The sequence below is a fragment of the Pelobates fuscus genome, chromosome 2 (assembly GCF_036172605.1).
Source record: "Pelobates fuscus isolate aPelFus1 chromosome 2, aPelFus1.pri, whole genome shotgun sequence".
NCBI lineage: Eukaryota > Metazoa > Chordata > Amphibia > Anura > Pelobatidae > Pelobates > Pelobates fuscus.
In genome coordinates this window covers 75,069,219-75,085,215 of record NC_086318.1, presented here as the reverse complement: position 1 = coordinate 75,085,215, position 15,997 = coordinate 75,069,219, and the positions used below count along the sequence as shown (strand labels likewise).

The 15,997-nt window shown below is 42.6% G+C and overlaps 1 protein-coding gene across 2 annotated transcripts in view; it reads right to left on the bottom strand.

The window, feature by feature from the left end:
• The window catches only part of RYK (receptor like tyrosine kinase), a 115,647-nt gene extending 101,165 nt beyond the window's left edge, over positions 1–14,482 (bottom strand). Inside the window, exon 1 of one of the 2 annotated variants that reach the window (XM_063442256.1) lies at positions 14,133–14,482. In XM_063442256.1, the coding sequence (XP_063298326.1) occupies positions 14,133–14,316 (184 nt within the window). In that variant the 5' untranslated portion in view covers positions 14,317–14,482. The remainder of the gene's footprint in view (positions 1–14,132) is intronic. The other variant, XM_063442255.1, reaches the window with a different exon arrangement.
• Positions 14,483–15,997: the final 1,515 nt, after the last annotated feature.

The window sequence follows — 15,997 nt, the reverse complement described above, 5'->3', positions numbered from 1 at the left end:
AGCGTGCTTCATATAGGTGGATTACAAGAACCATTTCAGAAGGTTACAGAATAAAGTTGCATCGAAACCACGTCCATCCTTCCTACTGTCAAGCTATCCATCAGGAGTAAAACAAATGCTCTTCTTCTTTAAGAAAGGTGGTAGAGAGTGGTACCCAAACGTTGGGAATTTCAGGGAGTTTACTCACGCCTTTTTTTCTGGTTCAAAAACCAGATGTTTCTTTCCGGCTGATCCTAGACCTGAAACTAGTAAACACCTGCTTACCATGACAGAAGTTCCGTATGGAACGTATTTTGTCTTTTGACACACATTTTACAAAGGGAGATTACATGGCAGAGTTGTTTTTTAAATATGCTTATCTCCATGTACCGGTTTCAGAATCTTCCCGGAAGTTTCTCAGGTTTGCGGCTCTAGCAAGAAAGCGAAGGATTCTCCATTTACAATTAAACTCTTCCTTTTGGCCTGTCCTCAGCTCTTCGAGCTTTTACGAAAATCTTGGCACCCATAGCGGCGGTTTTACGTCTGAAAGGTATCTCGATTGTTCCAGGCCTGGACGTTTGGTTCCTGAAGGCCCAATAAAGACAACTGCTGAATCTTCATCTCAAGATTACAATGAAGGTTTTAAGAGATCACGGTTGGATCCTGAACCTGGAAAAATCCAAGCTGACTGCGACACGAAGTCTAGAGTTCTTGGGTCTTAGTGGAAATTCACAGTCCCTCTCTCTTTTTCTACCATTAGTGAAACAAATGAGGATTTTAAAAGCCGTATCAAAGCTGCATAAAAACCTAAGTTCAATCAGAGGTTCTAGGCCTCCTCGCAATCCCAGCAGTGGCCTGGGCAAAGGCAGAAGCAATACCATTGCAATGGGACTTCCTTTTCCAATGGACACGATAACAGGTAGATCTAGACTCTCCCTTCCACCTATCCAAAGGGGTGAAAGGACTCCTGAACTGGTGGAAACACAGAAGCAAAATCTCAAAGGGCCTATCATTTGCTCAGAAACAATGGTTTATGATATCCACATATGCCTCCCAGATGGGTTGGGGCGCCCATCTAGCTTCTCAGTTCCGTCAGGGTCTTGGAACAGAGTGGAGGCAGGCGCTTCCTGGAGTTTCAGGGATTAAATGCGGTTTGGAAGGCACTGGTTTCCTTCCGTTCAGCCATCACCAATCAGGCAATGAGGATTCAGTCGGACGACGCCACTACAGTGTTTTTTTTGTATCGCCAGGGTGGCACAAAGGTAAAAGCTCTGCAAGAGCTCTGCTACCACATATGTCTTGGGCTCAAGCGAATCTTCTCGCTATATCAGCTACCCATATCAGAGGGTCTCTAAACGTTGTTTCAGACGGCCTCAGCCGTAGACTTTGGTCTCAGGCAGACTGGGCACTGTCAAGCCAAGTTTTTTTTTTTGGAGCTGGGTTCACGCTTCGGCAGGCCGGAGATAGACCTGTTTGCCACAAGGAGAAACAGGAAAGTACAATGTTTTGCTTCTCTCCATTCAGGATTTACCCAGTTGTCCTAGACGGTCTATAGATACCTTGGACCTTCGACATGGCTTATGTTTTCCCTCCTGTCGCTCTTATACCACGGATTGTTCATAGGTAAGATAGAGAAGGCAAGTAATTGGCAGTCCTGCCCTTCTGGCCGAACAGGAGTTGGTTTTCGGAAGTGGAAAACTTGACAATCTCGCGTTGGCATCTCCAGTCTCTTCTCAAGTATTGGAGAATGTGACTCTTCCCGTGGAAACTCTGGAGATTTTTCCCCTGACGGCATGGTTGCTGCAAGGGTGATCCTTCAAGGCCATGGTCTCTCTGACCTTTATGTGATGTGTTGCTGTCTTCTGTCCGCTGGTCCACTTCGTAAATCTATTTCAGAGTTTGGATGAAGTTCAGAACCTGGTGTTCACTTCGAGGTTGGATCCGGCCAAAGCCTCTATCCCGGGAAAGTCTTTCTTGTTTGCAAGATGGGTTTGAAGCCGGCCTGGGAGTTTTTTACGCTCAAAGGCCAGATTTCAGCTCTAAATCACTTCCTGGTTCGTGACTTTGCCTCAAACCTGCTTTTTTCTAAGATTTCTTAAGTCCATAAGGCTTAAGAGGCCTCCTAAGTTAGTACCTTTCCCTACTTGGGATCTGTCTCTGGTGCTTCGAGCCCTTTGTGAACCACCATTTGAACTTTTACTGGAGGTTGCTATCAAGTTTCTTACCTTCAAGACGGTTTTCCGGGTGCCTATCACCTCTGCTAGTTGAGTAGGTGTGATCCGAGCTCTCTCTTTCTCTCCGGAATTCACCTTTTTTTCCCATCAAGACTAGGTGGTCCTTCACACCAAGCCTTCTTTTTTGCCTAAGGTTATTTCTAGTGCTGCAATTACCAACCTATTGTCCTACCGGGTTTTTGTCATTTTCCTACGTCGGATCTGGAAAGAATGTGACATCTCCTAGATGTTAGAAGATCCCTGAAAATCTGTCTTCAGAAGACTCAGGGATTAGATCCTTAGATCTATTTGTATTCTTTCATGGCACTAACAGGGGTTGTGCTGTCTCAGGACCCTCTTTGGCCAGATGGCTAACGTATACAATCAGGTTGGCTTATCAATCCAAAGGGATTCCCCTTAGTTTCCCTTTAAAGGCTCGTGCCGCTAGAGCTATGACGACCTCCTGGGCTGAAAATGCAGCCGCCTCACCTGAAGACATCTGCAAAGCTGCTGCTTGGTCTTCCTTACATACTTTTATCAAGCATTGTAGGCTGGACGTATTCTCATCATCTGAAGCTGCTTTGGGCGTAAGGTGCTACAAGCTGTGGCCTGCTGAGTTCCCACCCTTTGTTGTATGCAGGGGTCTTGCTATATCCCACTTGTAAGTACTGCCACTATACGAAGGGAAAAACAGTAATTTTACTTACCGTAAATTCCTTTTTTCTTAGTATAGTGGCAGTACTGGCTTTCCCTCCGCTTTCAAATAGATTAAATTATATGCATCATTCGGTGTCCGTTTGGTTCTTTTGTATTACTGGTGAGTGTCTCTGAGTTACAGCTTATATGGAGGCAGCAGGCGGAGCACAGCATTTAAATTCTAAAGAAGGGGGAGCTTCTTGTCCAGAATCCTAAGGAACATCCCACTTGTAAGTACTGCCACTATACTAAGAAAAAAGGAATTTACGGTAAGTAAAATTACTGTTTTCCTCTGACTCCTCTTCTTCAGACGCCTCTCTCTGCGTTGCCTCTCTCTGCGTTATTATAAGGTGTGTTAAGTAGTACTATTCTTATCAGTATAATCCCTGTTACGAGTAGAGGACTATTTCCTTGTTTCGCCAAACCCCTTCAAAGATGGAAAAAAAAAAATGTTTGGCTACATCTAAAAGCAGCTTGCAAAACCTGCATTTCTCTTGTCTGCAGCCTTTGCAAGCACTTCCCTTCTAACACTGCCCAGGTCTTCCTGTGGCTGTCCAATCACAGACTTCCAAATGCAGCACAATGAGAAGTCTTCACAAGGCAGGTGTTCTGGGCAGTTGCCTCTTGAGTTCAGCTCTGCTAAACTCAAGACACTTCACAGTTTAAGCTTTTCAGCAAGCTAAAAGTGCGTTAGGGGCATGGAGTGTCCCTTTATTGCCATTTCCATGCCTTGACCTAATATACCAAAGAGGCAGCCACTGTTGATACGTTGCTGCTCAACAGCACTGATAACCGTCATAGGCATTAAGGGTTCATGCAGCACTTGGCAGGCACGTGATTTCCACATACTAATGGGCTCAGATGGAAATTCATGCATGGAGACATGTATACTGCAAGAATGAGTTGTAAACTGCAGTCATTAATGAATTATTAAATATATTTTAAAGGGAAAACTCCAAGGACCATAAACACTACAGTGCATTGTAGTAATTATGGTGCCAGGAGTGCTATGCCACCTCCAGGGTAAGTAGCCAAACTGTTTTAAATGGGTATGACTTCTTACCTGTGGTTGCTGGGCACCAATCCCCTTTTCCACTACTTTCTATGTAGAGCCAGAAGCTCCTAGGCCCTTAGCTAAGCTCTGCAGTGTAAGTCTAGCTCACAGTCTGAGAACCTCAGCTGATTGCTTTCAGCCAGTGAGCTAGGCTCTGCAACACTGGGCTTAGTTCAAATAGCGGGCTTCCAGCTCTCCATAGGAAGTATGCACCCAACAAACCTATAGGCAGCATCTGCACAGAGTTCTCAAACTATAAATTAACCTGATGAATCATACGTTTCTACAGCTGTAGTGCTCTTACCCCAGACACACTGCTTTATGGTCACAGTGCTTGTTTCTGGGCTATTTAGTTAATTTGACAGCTTACTATTAGTATTTATATAGCCCCAACTTATTTCGCAGCAATATTTTGATTTGTTTAACATTTAAGAAGTGCTCAGAGTCAATGGCTTACCAACGCCTGTCTGACTGCCAAGTGTTTCAATTTTGAGACACTGGTTAGAAAAAAAAAAAAAAAAGCAGACACTGCATGACTCACTCAGGCTGTTAGAGACTACTAGATTTCATTACTACACATACTGAAGCAATATTAGTGAAAACATTGCTCAGGGTTTTTTTTTTTGCCAATATGTACTTATTAAAGTGTTGCTCCAAGTGACCTAATTAGTTCAGAGTTTTGAAGTGGTCATGGTTCAAAGACCCTGCATGGTCAGCGTCTCATGAATTGCTGCAAGCACTGAAATACAGCAGCTTACTGGAGGTGTAATTTTTCCTCCGGCAGCTTTCATTAGAACAAGAGACCATATTGCAGGAATACTGATTTATTCATTGGCTGAGAGCAGATGACGACTGTGCATCGGGCTTACGTTCTGACTTAGCCATATGTAGCTTCTGTGAGGTTTGGATGGGGTAGGATGCTACTAGTAACCATTTCAAGCTTTTAAACAAAAAGTTATATCATTTTGTTTAACTTTACTGAAACTTCTGCTGTATTTTAGCAGATGATGAGTTGAAGAGCTTTAGGTGTCCAGTTTCACACTGTACATTTTTGAAAATTATTTGAGATATATATATATATATATATATATATATATATATATATATATATATATATATATATATATATATATATATATATATATATATATATATATATATATTTGTTTTTTATTTTTTTTAACAATAGGAAAGCATGTTATAACTTCCAATGAATACATTCAATGAAATATGGGGAGAAAAAACTGGAGTAAAAACATATATTGCTGCTACTACTACCACCATCAATAAACCATAACACAGTTTAATATGCCCAAACTTAACCCCTTCAGGACCGGCCTGTTTTTGCGATGTTGTATGGGAACAGTAAATGAGAGAGAGGAAAATTACAGCTAAACACAAACACCACAAAAGTGTCCTGGTCCTTAACATACAAGTTATATATTGTTTTTTTCCAGGACAAAAGGGGCTTTCTTTACATACCATTATTTGTATCATGTCATATAATTTACTTTGGAAAAAATAAAATGGTGAAAAATTGAAAAAACAAAAACAAAACATGTTTTTGGACTTTTGCTTAGCGCCGCTCGTTCCCATAAATCGCATGAGCGATCACATGGCCGCGGGGTCCTAATTCCAAGAGGGGAGACTGCCTGGGCTCTCAGGCAGTCTCCCCACACCGGGGGAACAACGATCGTTGAGTACATATTACCGTTGTGACGGTTCATCTGTCAAGAGCAGACATCAGTGCTGCACTCTCGCTTATGTGCAAAAGTACAACACTGAAGCCAAAGAAGGATCCCATGGAAGCGTTTTTCCCCCTCAGCCTCGGAGGGCATGACAGAGCTGTACAGTGTTAGCTCTAAGCTTTTTGTCAAGCATAGGCAAAATGCATAAGACAAATTAGTCTTGACTATGATATCTGCCTTATGATATCTTTTAAAGGCTTTGGAATTTCAGTGAAATTCTAACACCATCTTTATGACCTTTCAATGAAGATTTTATCTTTATGAAATGCTCATGGGGAGGGGGGGGGGGGGGGTTGAGCAGTCACAATTTGATCTTTAAAGATCTACAACAGATTGTCCCCCTCTTTCAGGGATATCAGTCCTGCATTGGGTGTGGATGTTAAATATTACAACATTACATGATGGAACAAAGCAACCAAGGACCATATTTAGATGACAGCAAGGGATGTTGTTGAACCACAAAAGGTTAAAAAGTTACAGTTAACGCCATTAGCCACATTTAAACTGTTAAAAGTACTTGTACTCCTAACAAGCTGTATGAGTTATTCCATTCCAGCACTCAAAAATTACAACAGAAGGCATAAGGAAATTAAAGGCAGCAGACCATTCTTTTAAATACACGTGCAATGCATCGTATGCTGCAATTACAGCACTATGGCACTTAAAGAGTTAAGACAACTGGATAACTTCTATTTTGGAGACAGAGCTTTTAGAAGTATGCATAAGCATGGCCAATGGTATAGCATCTTGTACGCGGCAGTTATTAGTCAACACTAAGCAATGTGCTGTAGGCTCCTCCAGTAGAAACAAAAGCTAGTTTGGTCTAGTGGTTAACCATACTTCTTGGGTAGGTTTCAGAACTGTTTGAACTCACCATGCCAAGTTCACAATAAAACACAGACAGTGCAATGCACTAGAGAACTTTCCTAGTCACACTTTGTACTGAAGAAGAAAATTCCTATAACCTCTCCATAGACACTCCCCAGCAGACTTTCTCAAACAGTGTCTGTAAGGGTTAGAGATCGAGAGAGTAAATCAGGGACAGTCAAATGACTGAATGCCAAGCATTCAAGTAATGAAATTAGTAAAGGTCTACTTCAGAGCATGAATCCACCAGTTCCAAAATAAGCCTATTTCCTATTGAAAGTTACATCAGGAAGCAAAACAAAGTGCTAGATTCATTTAGAACAGTGGTTTTGAAATATATATATATTGGAAAATAAAGTATTAGATAACTGTATAACATGATAAAACTAAAACACAAAACATTTAATGGTTGAAAGGGTAGGAACTTACATACACATTTGCAGAAATTGCCATATTGTAAGAATGTGATAAAAGTCACTATTCTACAAGGGTTAGTGATCTATACCTTTTTAGATGAGGTGATCAGATGTTTAAATTTATGATGATAAAGCTCAAACATTTTAAAAAGAGCGACTAAAACTCCAAAATCAGATACTGTGCACAAGTAATGCAATTTTCTTCTACAGGCTGCAGCCAGACAGTAACTTGGCACCAAAACAAGAGTTATTCAGACTGGGCTTTAATCCGTCTGAACATAATCTCCACTTCTGCCCAAGCAGAAAACAAATGAGAAGGTGCAGGAGGAGATAATACTGTGCATTCACTACAACTAACATAACTTGATAAATGGATCTCTCTCTGCTGCAATGTCTGAGAGATTCTTCTTTTAAAGTTTCCCAAGCAGCAAAGGTGAGTTTCTCTGAGAAAGGAACTCTTTTGTACCCATTAATGTGATCTAAATACTCTGCTGAAGGAAATGGATGTGTGATTAGAAATTTCTCATTGAAAACAGTCAATGAAAATCTCAGGTTACTCAAACGCAAGTTATCTTTTAACTAAACGAGTGTCTATCCCATAGGTGCGTATACTCTTGCTCTGTAGGCCAATTCTATCCTGAATGGCAAATAAGCTATTTATTCACTTTCTAATGATATCACTAGGACATTCACAGGAGGATTGGTGACTCTGGTACAATGCCTTGGAAATAATAAGAATCAAATCATGAGTCCAAGGAAGAGAACCTTACATGTGTTACTACATATTATTCCTGTGCCCAAAGGCATTGAAAGGCAAGGATTTTTCTTTCTTGTTTACAAAGAAAGGTTCAGAAATCTTACTTGTCAATTATGTCAGAACAGATGAGCCTGTAAGCATACTGCTGTGTAAACAGGCCTGTGCAGAAGCCTGGCCTATTAATGCACACCACAATCACTTACAAAGCCCAGGAACAAAAGACGAGAATAAAGCTCCATTACGTACATCTTGCACACAATTTGTACTGTAGTAATAAATCCTGCACTCCACATGAAGGTGATCTCAGTGCTACAATTAGTTCATTGCAATACCATTTTAGTGTATATTAAACATTACTAACAGGACTGGACACACAGGAACAGAGCGGTTGAAGGCCCTGCTCAATGAGCTTACATGCTAGAGGGATTAGGGTAAAGTGAAACAAAAAGGTTAGGATTGTATTAGACTAGTGACAGTTGCAAGAGAGGAATATGTCACTTACTTCATTACTGCTTGTTTAAAAATCACAATTCATTTTAGAATAATTCTATAGCAGAGTGGCTCAAAATGTATGTAGGAAGCGTTAAAAATACTCACTCATTCTCCTCCAAACTGACATGAATTTCACAGTGAATATTTTTATTTGTAACAGCAATAACTAATTATAAGTGCACAAAAAAAAAGTCACATTTAACTGTGAAATAAAACCAATATGGAATATTGTTATGCATGAGATGTACTCAGGGTAAGAATATTCATATATATATAAAGCAATACAAGAACTGAGATTACTCGGGCCTAGAAACACAGCCTTTTTGAAGCCAAAATGATTAGTAGCTTTTACAGTTTTATCACATTTAACTGTTAAATGCCAATACTGATATAACCTTAAAAACAATAAGCAAGATAAAAAAAAGTTAGCTTAAAGTAGTAGCTCTGGTGTCTATAGCCTATCCAACAGGCATTTAAATTTAAACAATGATTTAATGCATGTCTATGAGGAGATCCTGATTGTTGCAGAATTGTGCCGCACAAGCTCAATAGCTTCCAAATGGGAAAGCATTGGATTGGCTGAGATAATCAAATTGATCATCTCAGCTAAGGAGGAAGGCGAGCTGTGCCGAGACCATAACGGAGGAGGGAACAGGCTGACAAATCTCAGGCGCCAGGACAAAATTCCTAGTTGCCATGGCGACCTTTGATTTGTAGCGCCCTGGGTATTATGCAGTGTCCAACTCAGCATTGAAAGCAATAAAATTGGAGCATATTATATATATTGTGCTAATACATATATTAGCACAATCAATAGCTGACTTGTTAGCTGTGCAAAATCTCACATGTGACAGTTCCATAAAAAAAAAAAAATTAACAGTTGTATATTATATTTGCTCTATAACTGCCTTTTGTTGCCAATTCGCTAAGCAAGTCAAGGAAAATGTTTTTATACAAATATCTGTCCTCCAGATTATCTGAGCACAGGATACATGCTAGACTCAATTACTAACATCTATTCAGATACAACACCCTATGGTTTTCAAATTAGGGCACTGAATGCCTTTTGAAGTATATAGATTGCAAATAAATTTCCCCAAGACCTCTGCAGATTTTTGAAAAAACAGAAAACCCAAACCACAGTAAGAGCGCCAATAAACTGACACCCTTGAAAGTTTAAACAAACAAGGCAAAAAAAAAAAACTTTCACATCCCAAAAGAGTGTTTATTACCCAATAATATAATACTCGAAACGACTAAAAATGTGGAAGATCCAGTCATTTTCTCCAATTCATCTAAACACATTGGCATTCTTTATTTACACATACTGTGTTTACTCACTCTTACTGAAAGTGGCTATCACAATCCAGGGTCTTTGCATATTTTGCTGAGATATGGATGGTGACTGTCCGCTTGGTGTAGGTTGTTGTGAAAGGCGAGTTTTACTTATATGAACTTGTCCCTTGCAGCCGACGCCATTTTCTTCCCTCTTCAAGCTCTTGATGTTTTATCTAACAGGAGCCCAAGTCTGTATTGTACTCTTGTGCACGTGCGAGACTACAACACATCTATGGACGATCTCGCAAGAACCTCTATAGGCAATGCTTAAACTTGATGGCAGTATATCTGCATTTTGTCAAGCTTAGGAAATATACTTTGTCTTAGTATATCTTTTGAATGTAAAAATGTAAAGTCCACATAATCAAAGAGGCCAAGTAGAGATCAGTCTCTGAGTACGGGGAAGAACCTTGGTTTTGTTTTTTTATTGGTCAAACTACTACCAAACAGTGGATATCCATCTGCAGGCATCATGAGAGTCATTGAAATACACTGCAGCAACCATAAGCACTACATCCTACAGCTCAGTGTAAAACCGATCAAAAATGGTTAACACTAACCATTTGACAGCAGCAGTGAATTCCCAGCACCATAATAATTTCAATGGGATGAAGAGGTCATGGTGCCTAGAGTACCCATTTAAACAATAGAAGTGAGGTTCTATCAGTTGAAAGTTATGTAGAGAATAAAAGGAACACAAAAGCAACCAATACAACTTCAATGCATTTGATAGATTTTTAACTTAATAAAATTCTGTATTAATTTGCATGATATAACTATATCTATCTCTCTCTCATTTATGCTTGGCAACACATGCAAGAAGTCATCCCATAATAATGTAATATATTTAACGTTCATATACAACATCGTATATGTGCTGCTGCAGTAAGTAATTTACTGTGGGCAGTACCGTATGACATAAGGAATATGATGTGCACTCCCAGGGGACATGATATTCTCCCAGTCTTTGCACTCCTTCAAAAAGAAAAAAAATCCCTAAAAACACACTTCATTAGAGAAGTTTATCAGATCCCCCATAACTCCTCATACCCTACAACCTTCCTCTACCGTCACTTATCTACTGTTCACCCCTCCTATCCTTGGGTACATTAAAATAATTTGATTTCCTCACTTCCCTTTGTGTGTTTGTCCCTCAATCCTTTAGATTGTAAGCTTATCTGGGCAGGGCCCTCTTCACCTACTGTTCCTGTGTATCCTACAGGTTTTGTTATAACAAAATGTTTGTCTTATTTACCTACTGAACAGCACTGCAGAATATGTTGGCTATATATATCATTATTTGTCATTTAATTCGAGTCCCAACCAGAGATGACCCACGGAAACAGCACAGGGACCCAAAGCAGATAATCCATAAATAAAATTGGTGCAACTAAGTTTGGCGTTTATTTAGAGTGCACAAATCTACAACTTGCAATTGACCTATAATCCTAAATAAAATACACAACTTTAACATGATGACAAATTTAAATTCAGTCACCCATCCAAATGGACTGTGAAATGAAACATCTTAGGAGTCTCCACTGCACTGGGAAAAGCACTGCAGAAAGAGCAAGTATCTGGGATGTCTGAAAGAGACATATTCAACAGACATTAACAACCATTGGAAAACCAATCCAGGGTTAAAGGGACACTCTATGCAACACAACCCCATAGACTTGTTGAAGTGCTTATGGTGACAGAAGTACACAGAGATGCAGGCTCCCTAACTACGCATAGCCCAACCCCAATGACTGTATAGGTCCGTCTTACTTGGTCATATCGGGCAGTAATAGTCCCCATCAGTGAGAGAGGGCAGTGATTGGTTGAGGGCATCAGCTGGCTGGTCTACAACCCATCTTTTCCACACAACTAGTGGAACCCTGCACCCCCATGAAAGAGTAAGTTAACATTTTGACAGGGCTGTGGGAGACTGTGTATATGGACTCCACACACCATAATTACTTTAATTAGTTGAAGTGGTTATGGTGCTTATATTGTCACTGTGCTATACATGTTGCATGGACCAAAACTTGTGACATTTTAAAATGTTACTAGGTCACTTTAATATATAAATATTTTCATTAAATTTAAGTATTTGTAAACATCAAAGCTTTTTTAAAAATATAATATATATATATATATACCGTATATATATATATATATATATATATATATTTCCACCCCACTGGAAAACTATATATAATTCCACTTCACTACCATCACAAAAATCAACAACAATCAAAAAAAAAAAAAATAGTAATACATATAATAATGTTTTAGATCATTATTTACAAAAGTGTGGTTTCTATCCATCTCTGAGAAGGACAACTACAGGTCTTTCCTGCACAGCAATGTAGAAAACATCTAAGCTGTTTTACTCCATGTTCAGAAATGTTCCTACAGACGTACAGTGCTGTATTTTATTCCCATAATTATCGCATGTTTGAGGAAAGCATTTTACAGTTATGACATCAAAACATATTGCACAATATAGCAAAAACTGTGGGAACGGTCTATATAACTTCATGCATACTTATAATCTGTCTTTTAAATGAATACTAACAAAGCAAGTGCAAGTAGTTGTTCTGCCTCTTTATAACCATAGAAATGAGAAAATAAGAAAGTATGACACATTCCATGACAAGTCTTTCAAAAATGTTTTAGATCTGGTAACTAATTCAATTTAGCCATATATAAAGCTCCCCCTTAGCATGGACGGGGGTGATGGGGTGCTTTCCCTTAGCAGGCAATGGAGGAGTGGTGCTCTCCCTTAGCAGTCAATGGGGGGGGGGGGGGGAGTGCTCTCCCTTAGCAGTCAATGGGGGGGGGGTGCTCTCCCTTAGCAGTCAATGGGGGGGGGGGGTGCTCTCCCTTAGCAGTCAATGGGGGGGGGGGTGCTCTCCCTTAGCAGTCAATGGGGCGGGGGGGTGCTCTCCCTTAGCAGTCAATGGGGCGGGGGGTGCTCTCCCTTAGCAGTCAATGGGGGGGGGGGGTGCTCTCCCTTAGCAGTCAATGGGGGGGGGGTGCTCTCCCTTAGCAGTCAATGGGGGGGGGGGGGTGCTCTCCCTTAGCAGTCAATGGGGGGGGGGTGCTCTCCCTTAGCAGTCAATGGGGGGGGGTGCTCTCCCTTAGCAGTCAATGGGGGGGGGGTGCTCTCCCTTAGCAGTCAATGGGGGGGGGGGGTGCTCTCCCTTAGCAGTCAATGGGGGGGGGGTGCTCTCCCTTAGCAGTCAATGGGGGGGGGGTGCTCTCCCTTAGCAGTCAATGGGGGGGGGGGTGCTCTCCCTTAGCAGTCAATGGGGGGGGGGGGTGCTCTCCCTTAGCAGTCAATGGGGGGGGGGGGTGCTCTCCCTTAGCAGTCAATGGGGGGGGGGGGTGCTCTCCCTTAGCAGTCAATGGGGGGGGGGTGCTCTCCCTTAGCAGTCAATGGGGGGGGGGTGCTCTCCCTTAGCAGTCAATGGGGGGGGGGGGTGCTCTCCCTTAGCAGTCAATGGGGGGGGGGTGCTCTCCCTTAGCAGTCAATGGGGGGGGGGTGCTCTCCCTTAGCAGTCAATGGGGGGGGGGTGCTCTCCCTTAGCAGTCAATGGGGGGGGGGTGCTCTCCCTTAGCAGTCAATGGGGGGGGGGTGCTCTCCCTTAGCAGTCAATGGGGGGGGGGAGTGCTCTCCCTTAGCAGTCAATGGGGGTGGGGGGAGTGCTCTCCCTTAGCAGTCAATGGGGGGGGGAGTGCTCTCCCTTAGCAGTCAATGGGGGGGGGAGTGCTCTCCCTTAGCAGTCAATGGGGGGGGGAGTGCTCTCCCTTAGCAGTCAATGGGGGGGGGGAGTGCTCTCCCTTAGCAGTCAATGGGGGGGGGGGTTGCTCTCCCTTAGCAGTCAATGGACCTGGGGGGGGGTGCTCTCCCTTAGCAGTCAATGGACCTGGGGGGTGCTCTCCCTTAGCAGTCAATGGACCTGGGGGGGTGCTCTCCCTTAGCAGTGCACCTGAATGGTCCCTGGGGGCCCCATAGCAGTGACTGGTCCCTGGGGGCCCCATAGCAGTGACTGGTCCCTGGGGGCCCCATAGCAGTGACTGGTCCCTGGGGGCCCCATAGCAGTGACTGGTCCCTGGGGGCCCCATAGCAGTGACTGGTCCCTGGGGGCCCCATAGCAGTGACTGGTCCCTGGGGGCCCCATAGCAGTGACTGGTCCCTGGGGGCCCCATAGCAGTGACTGGTCCCTGGGGGCCCCATAGCAGTGACTGGTCCCTGGGGGCCCCATAGCAGTGACTGGTCCCTGGGGGCCCCATAGCAGTGACTGGTCCCTGGGGGCCCCATAGCAGTGACTGGTCCCTGGGGGCCCCATAGCAGTGACTGGTCCCTGGGGGCCCCATAGCAGTGACTGGTCCCTGGGGGCCCCATAGCAGTGACTGGTCCCTGGGGGCCCCATAGCAGTGACTGGTCCCTGGGGGCCCCATAGCAGTGACTGGTCCCTGGGGGCCCCATAGCAGTGACTGGTCCCTGGGGGCCCCATAGCAGTGACTGGTCCCTGGGGGCCCCATAGCAGTGATGCCCCTCTCCCCCGGCTCAGTACTCACCGATCAGTCTCCGGACCTCCTCCTCGCTCATATAAACGTTGAGTCCCGGCTCGGTGTCGGTCTCCGGCCCGCCATGCCTCCCGGCCACAGGGAGCACCAGCACAACGAACAGCAAGAGCAGCCACAACAGCCCGGGGCCCGGCCGCCTCCTCCACCCCAGGGGGTCCGGGGCCCCGGGCAGCATGTCTCTCACAGGCCGTGCTGGGAAGCTGCGCACCGGACCATCCCCGCGCACACCTCTCCCGCCTTGCGGCTCTCCCCGGTATCTCCTCAGACACGGATCCCGAAAACAAACGATGCCCGACGCTCGCGCCCTCCGTTCCCGACACACAGCGTCTAGGAAGTAGCGCACGCGCTCTCACAATGTATTGCCAACCGCGGTGTTCTGTCCCTCACCGGCCACCGTATTCTCTACAAACACTGACACGCCCCCTTTCTGGTATGTTTTGTTCTTTTCTGTCTTTTTTTTTTTTTTTTTTGTTCTTTTTCACTGATCTTTATTGTTTTTGTCATGTACATTCTCATTCGGCCAGTGATCATTTAGACTTGGTGTCAAAAGAGAGCTGGCAACATTCGACCTAAAAGCAACAAGTCCTAAACAAAATAAACCCCACTATTAATTGTAAAAGGATAAATTACAGCATAGTATATTTTATTTAACCCCTTAAGGACTGGACTTTTTTTGCGATGTTGTACATTTGCGACCAGGCATCTTTTTACACTTTTGTGGTGTTTGTGTTTAGCTGTAATTTTCCGCTCTCTCATTTACTGTTCATATACAAATTATATATTGTTTTTTTCAGGACAAAAGGGGCTTTCTTTACATACCATTATTTATATAATCTCATGTAATTTAATTTTTAAAAAATGAAAAAATATGATGAAAAATTGAAAAAAATACATGTTTTTTGACTTTTATGTGAAAAATCTTTTATTCATCTACAAAAGCGAATGAAAAAAACTGCTAAATAGATTAAAAATTTTGTCCTGAGTTTAAAAATACCCAGTGTTTACATGCTTTTTGCTATTTTTTTGCATGTTATAGGGCTATAAGTACAAGTAGGATATTGCGGTTTCAAAACATATATTTTTAAAATGTATCAATAGTGACATTGTAACACTATTATCTGTCATAAATCGCTGAATAACACCCCACATGTACATATTTTTTTTAAAGTAGACAACCCAGGGTATTCAATATGGGGTATGTCCAGACTTTTTTAGTAGCCACTTAGTCGCAAACACTGGCCAAAGTTAGCGTTCATATTTGTTTGTGTGTGAAAAAAGTAAAAAACTAAATTGAACGCTAATTTTGGCCAGTGTTTGTGACCAAGTGGTTACTAAAAAAGACTGGTCATACCCCATTTGCAATACCTTGGGTTGTCTTCTTTCGCAAATGGTATGCCATCATGGGGGTAATTCTCATTCCTGGGCTACCATACGCTCTCAAAGGCAACGTAACCAACCTGGCCATTTTCAATGTAAAAATATTTGACCCATATATTTGACCCTGTAACTTTCAAAAACGCTATAAAACCTGTACATGGGGGGTACTGTTATACTCAGGAGACTTTGCTGAACACAAATATTAGTGTTTCAAAACTGGAAAATGTATCACAACAATTATATCATCAGTAAATGTGCTGTTTATGTGTGAAAAATGAAAAAAAAGTCACTTTCACTGACAATATCATCGCTGTGATATGTTTTACTGTTTTGAATCACTAATATTTGTGTTCAGCAAAGTCTCCCGAGTAAAACAGTACCCCCCATGTACAGGTTTTAGGGTGTCGTAGAACGTTACAGGGTAAAATACAGTGCTAGCAAATTCAATTCTCTAGACTTTTGGCCTGGGTTGGCAGGCA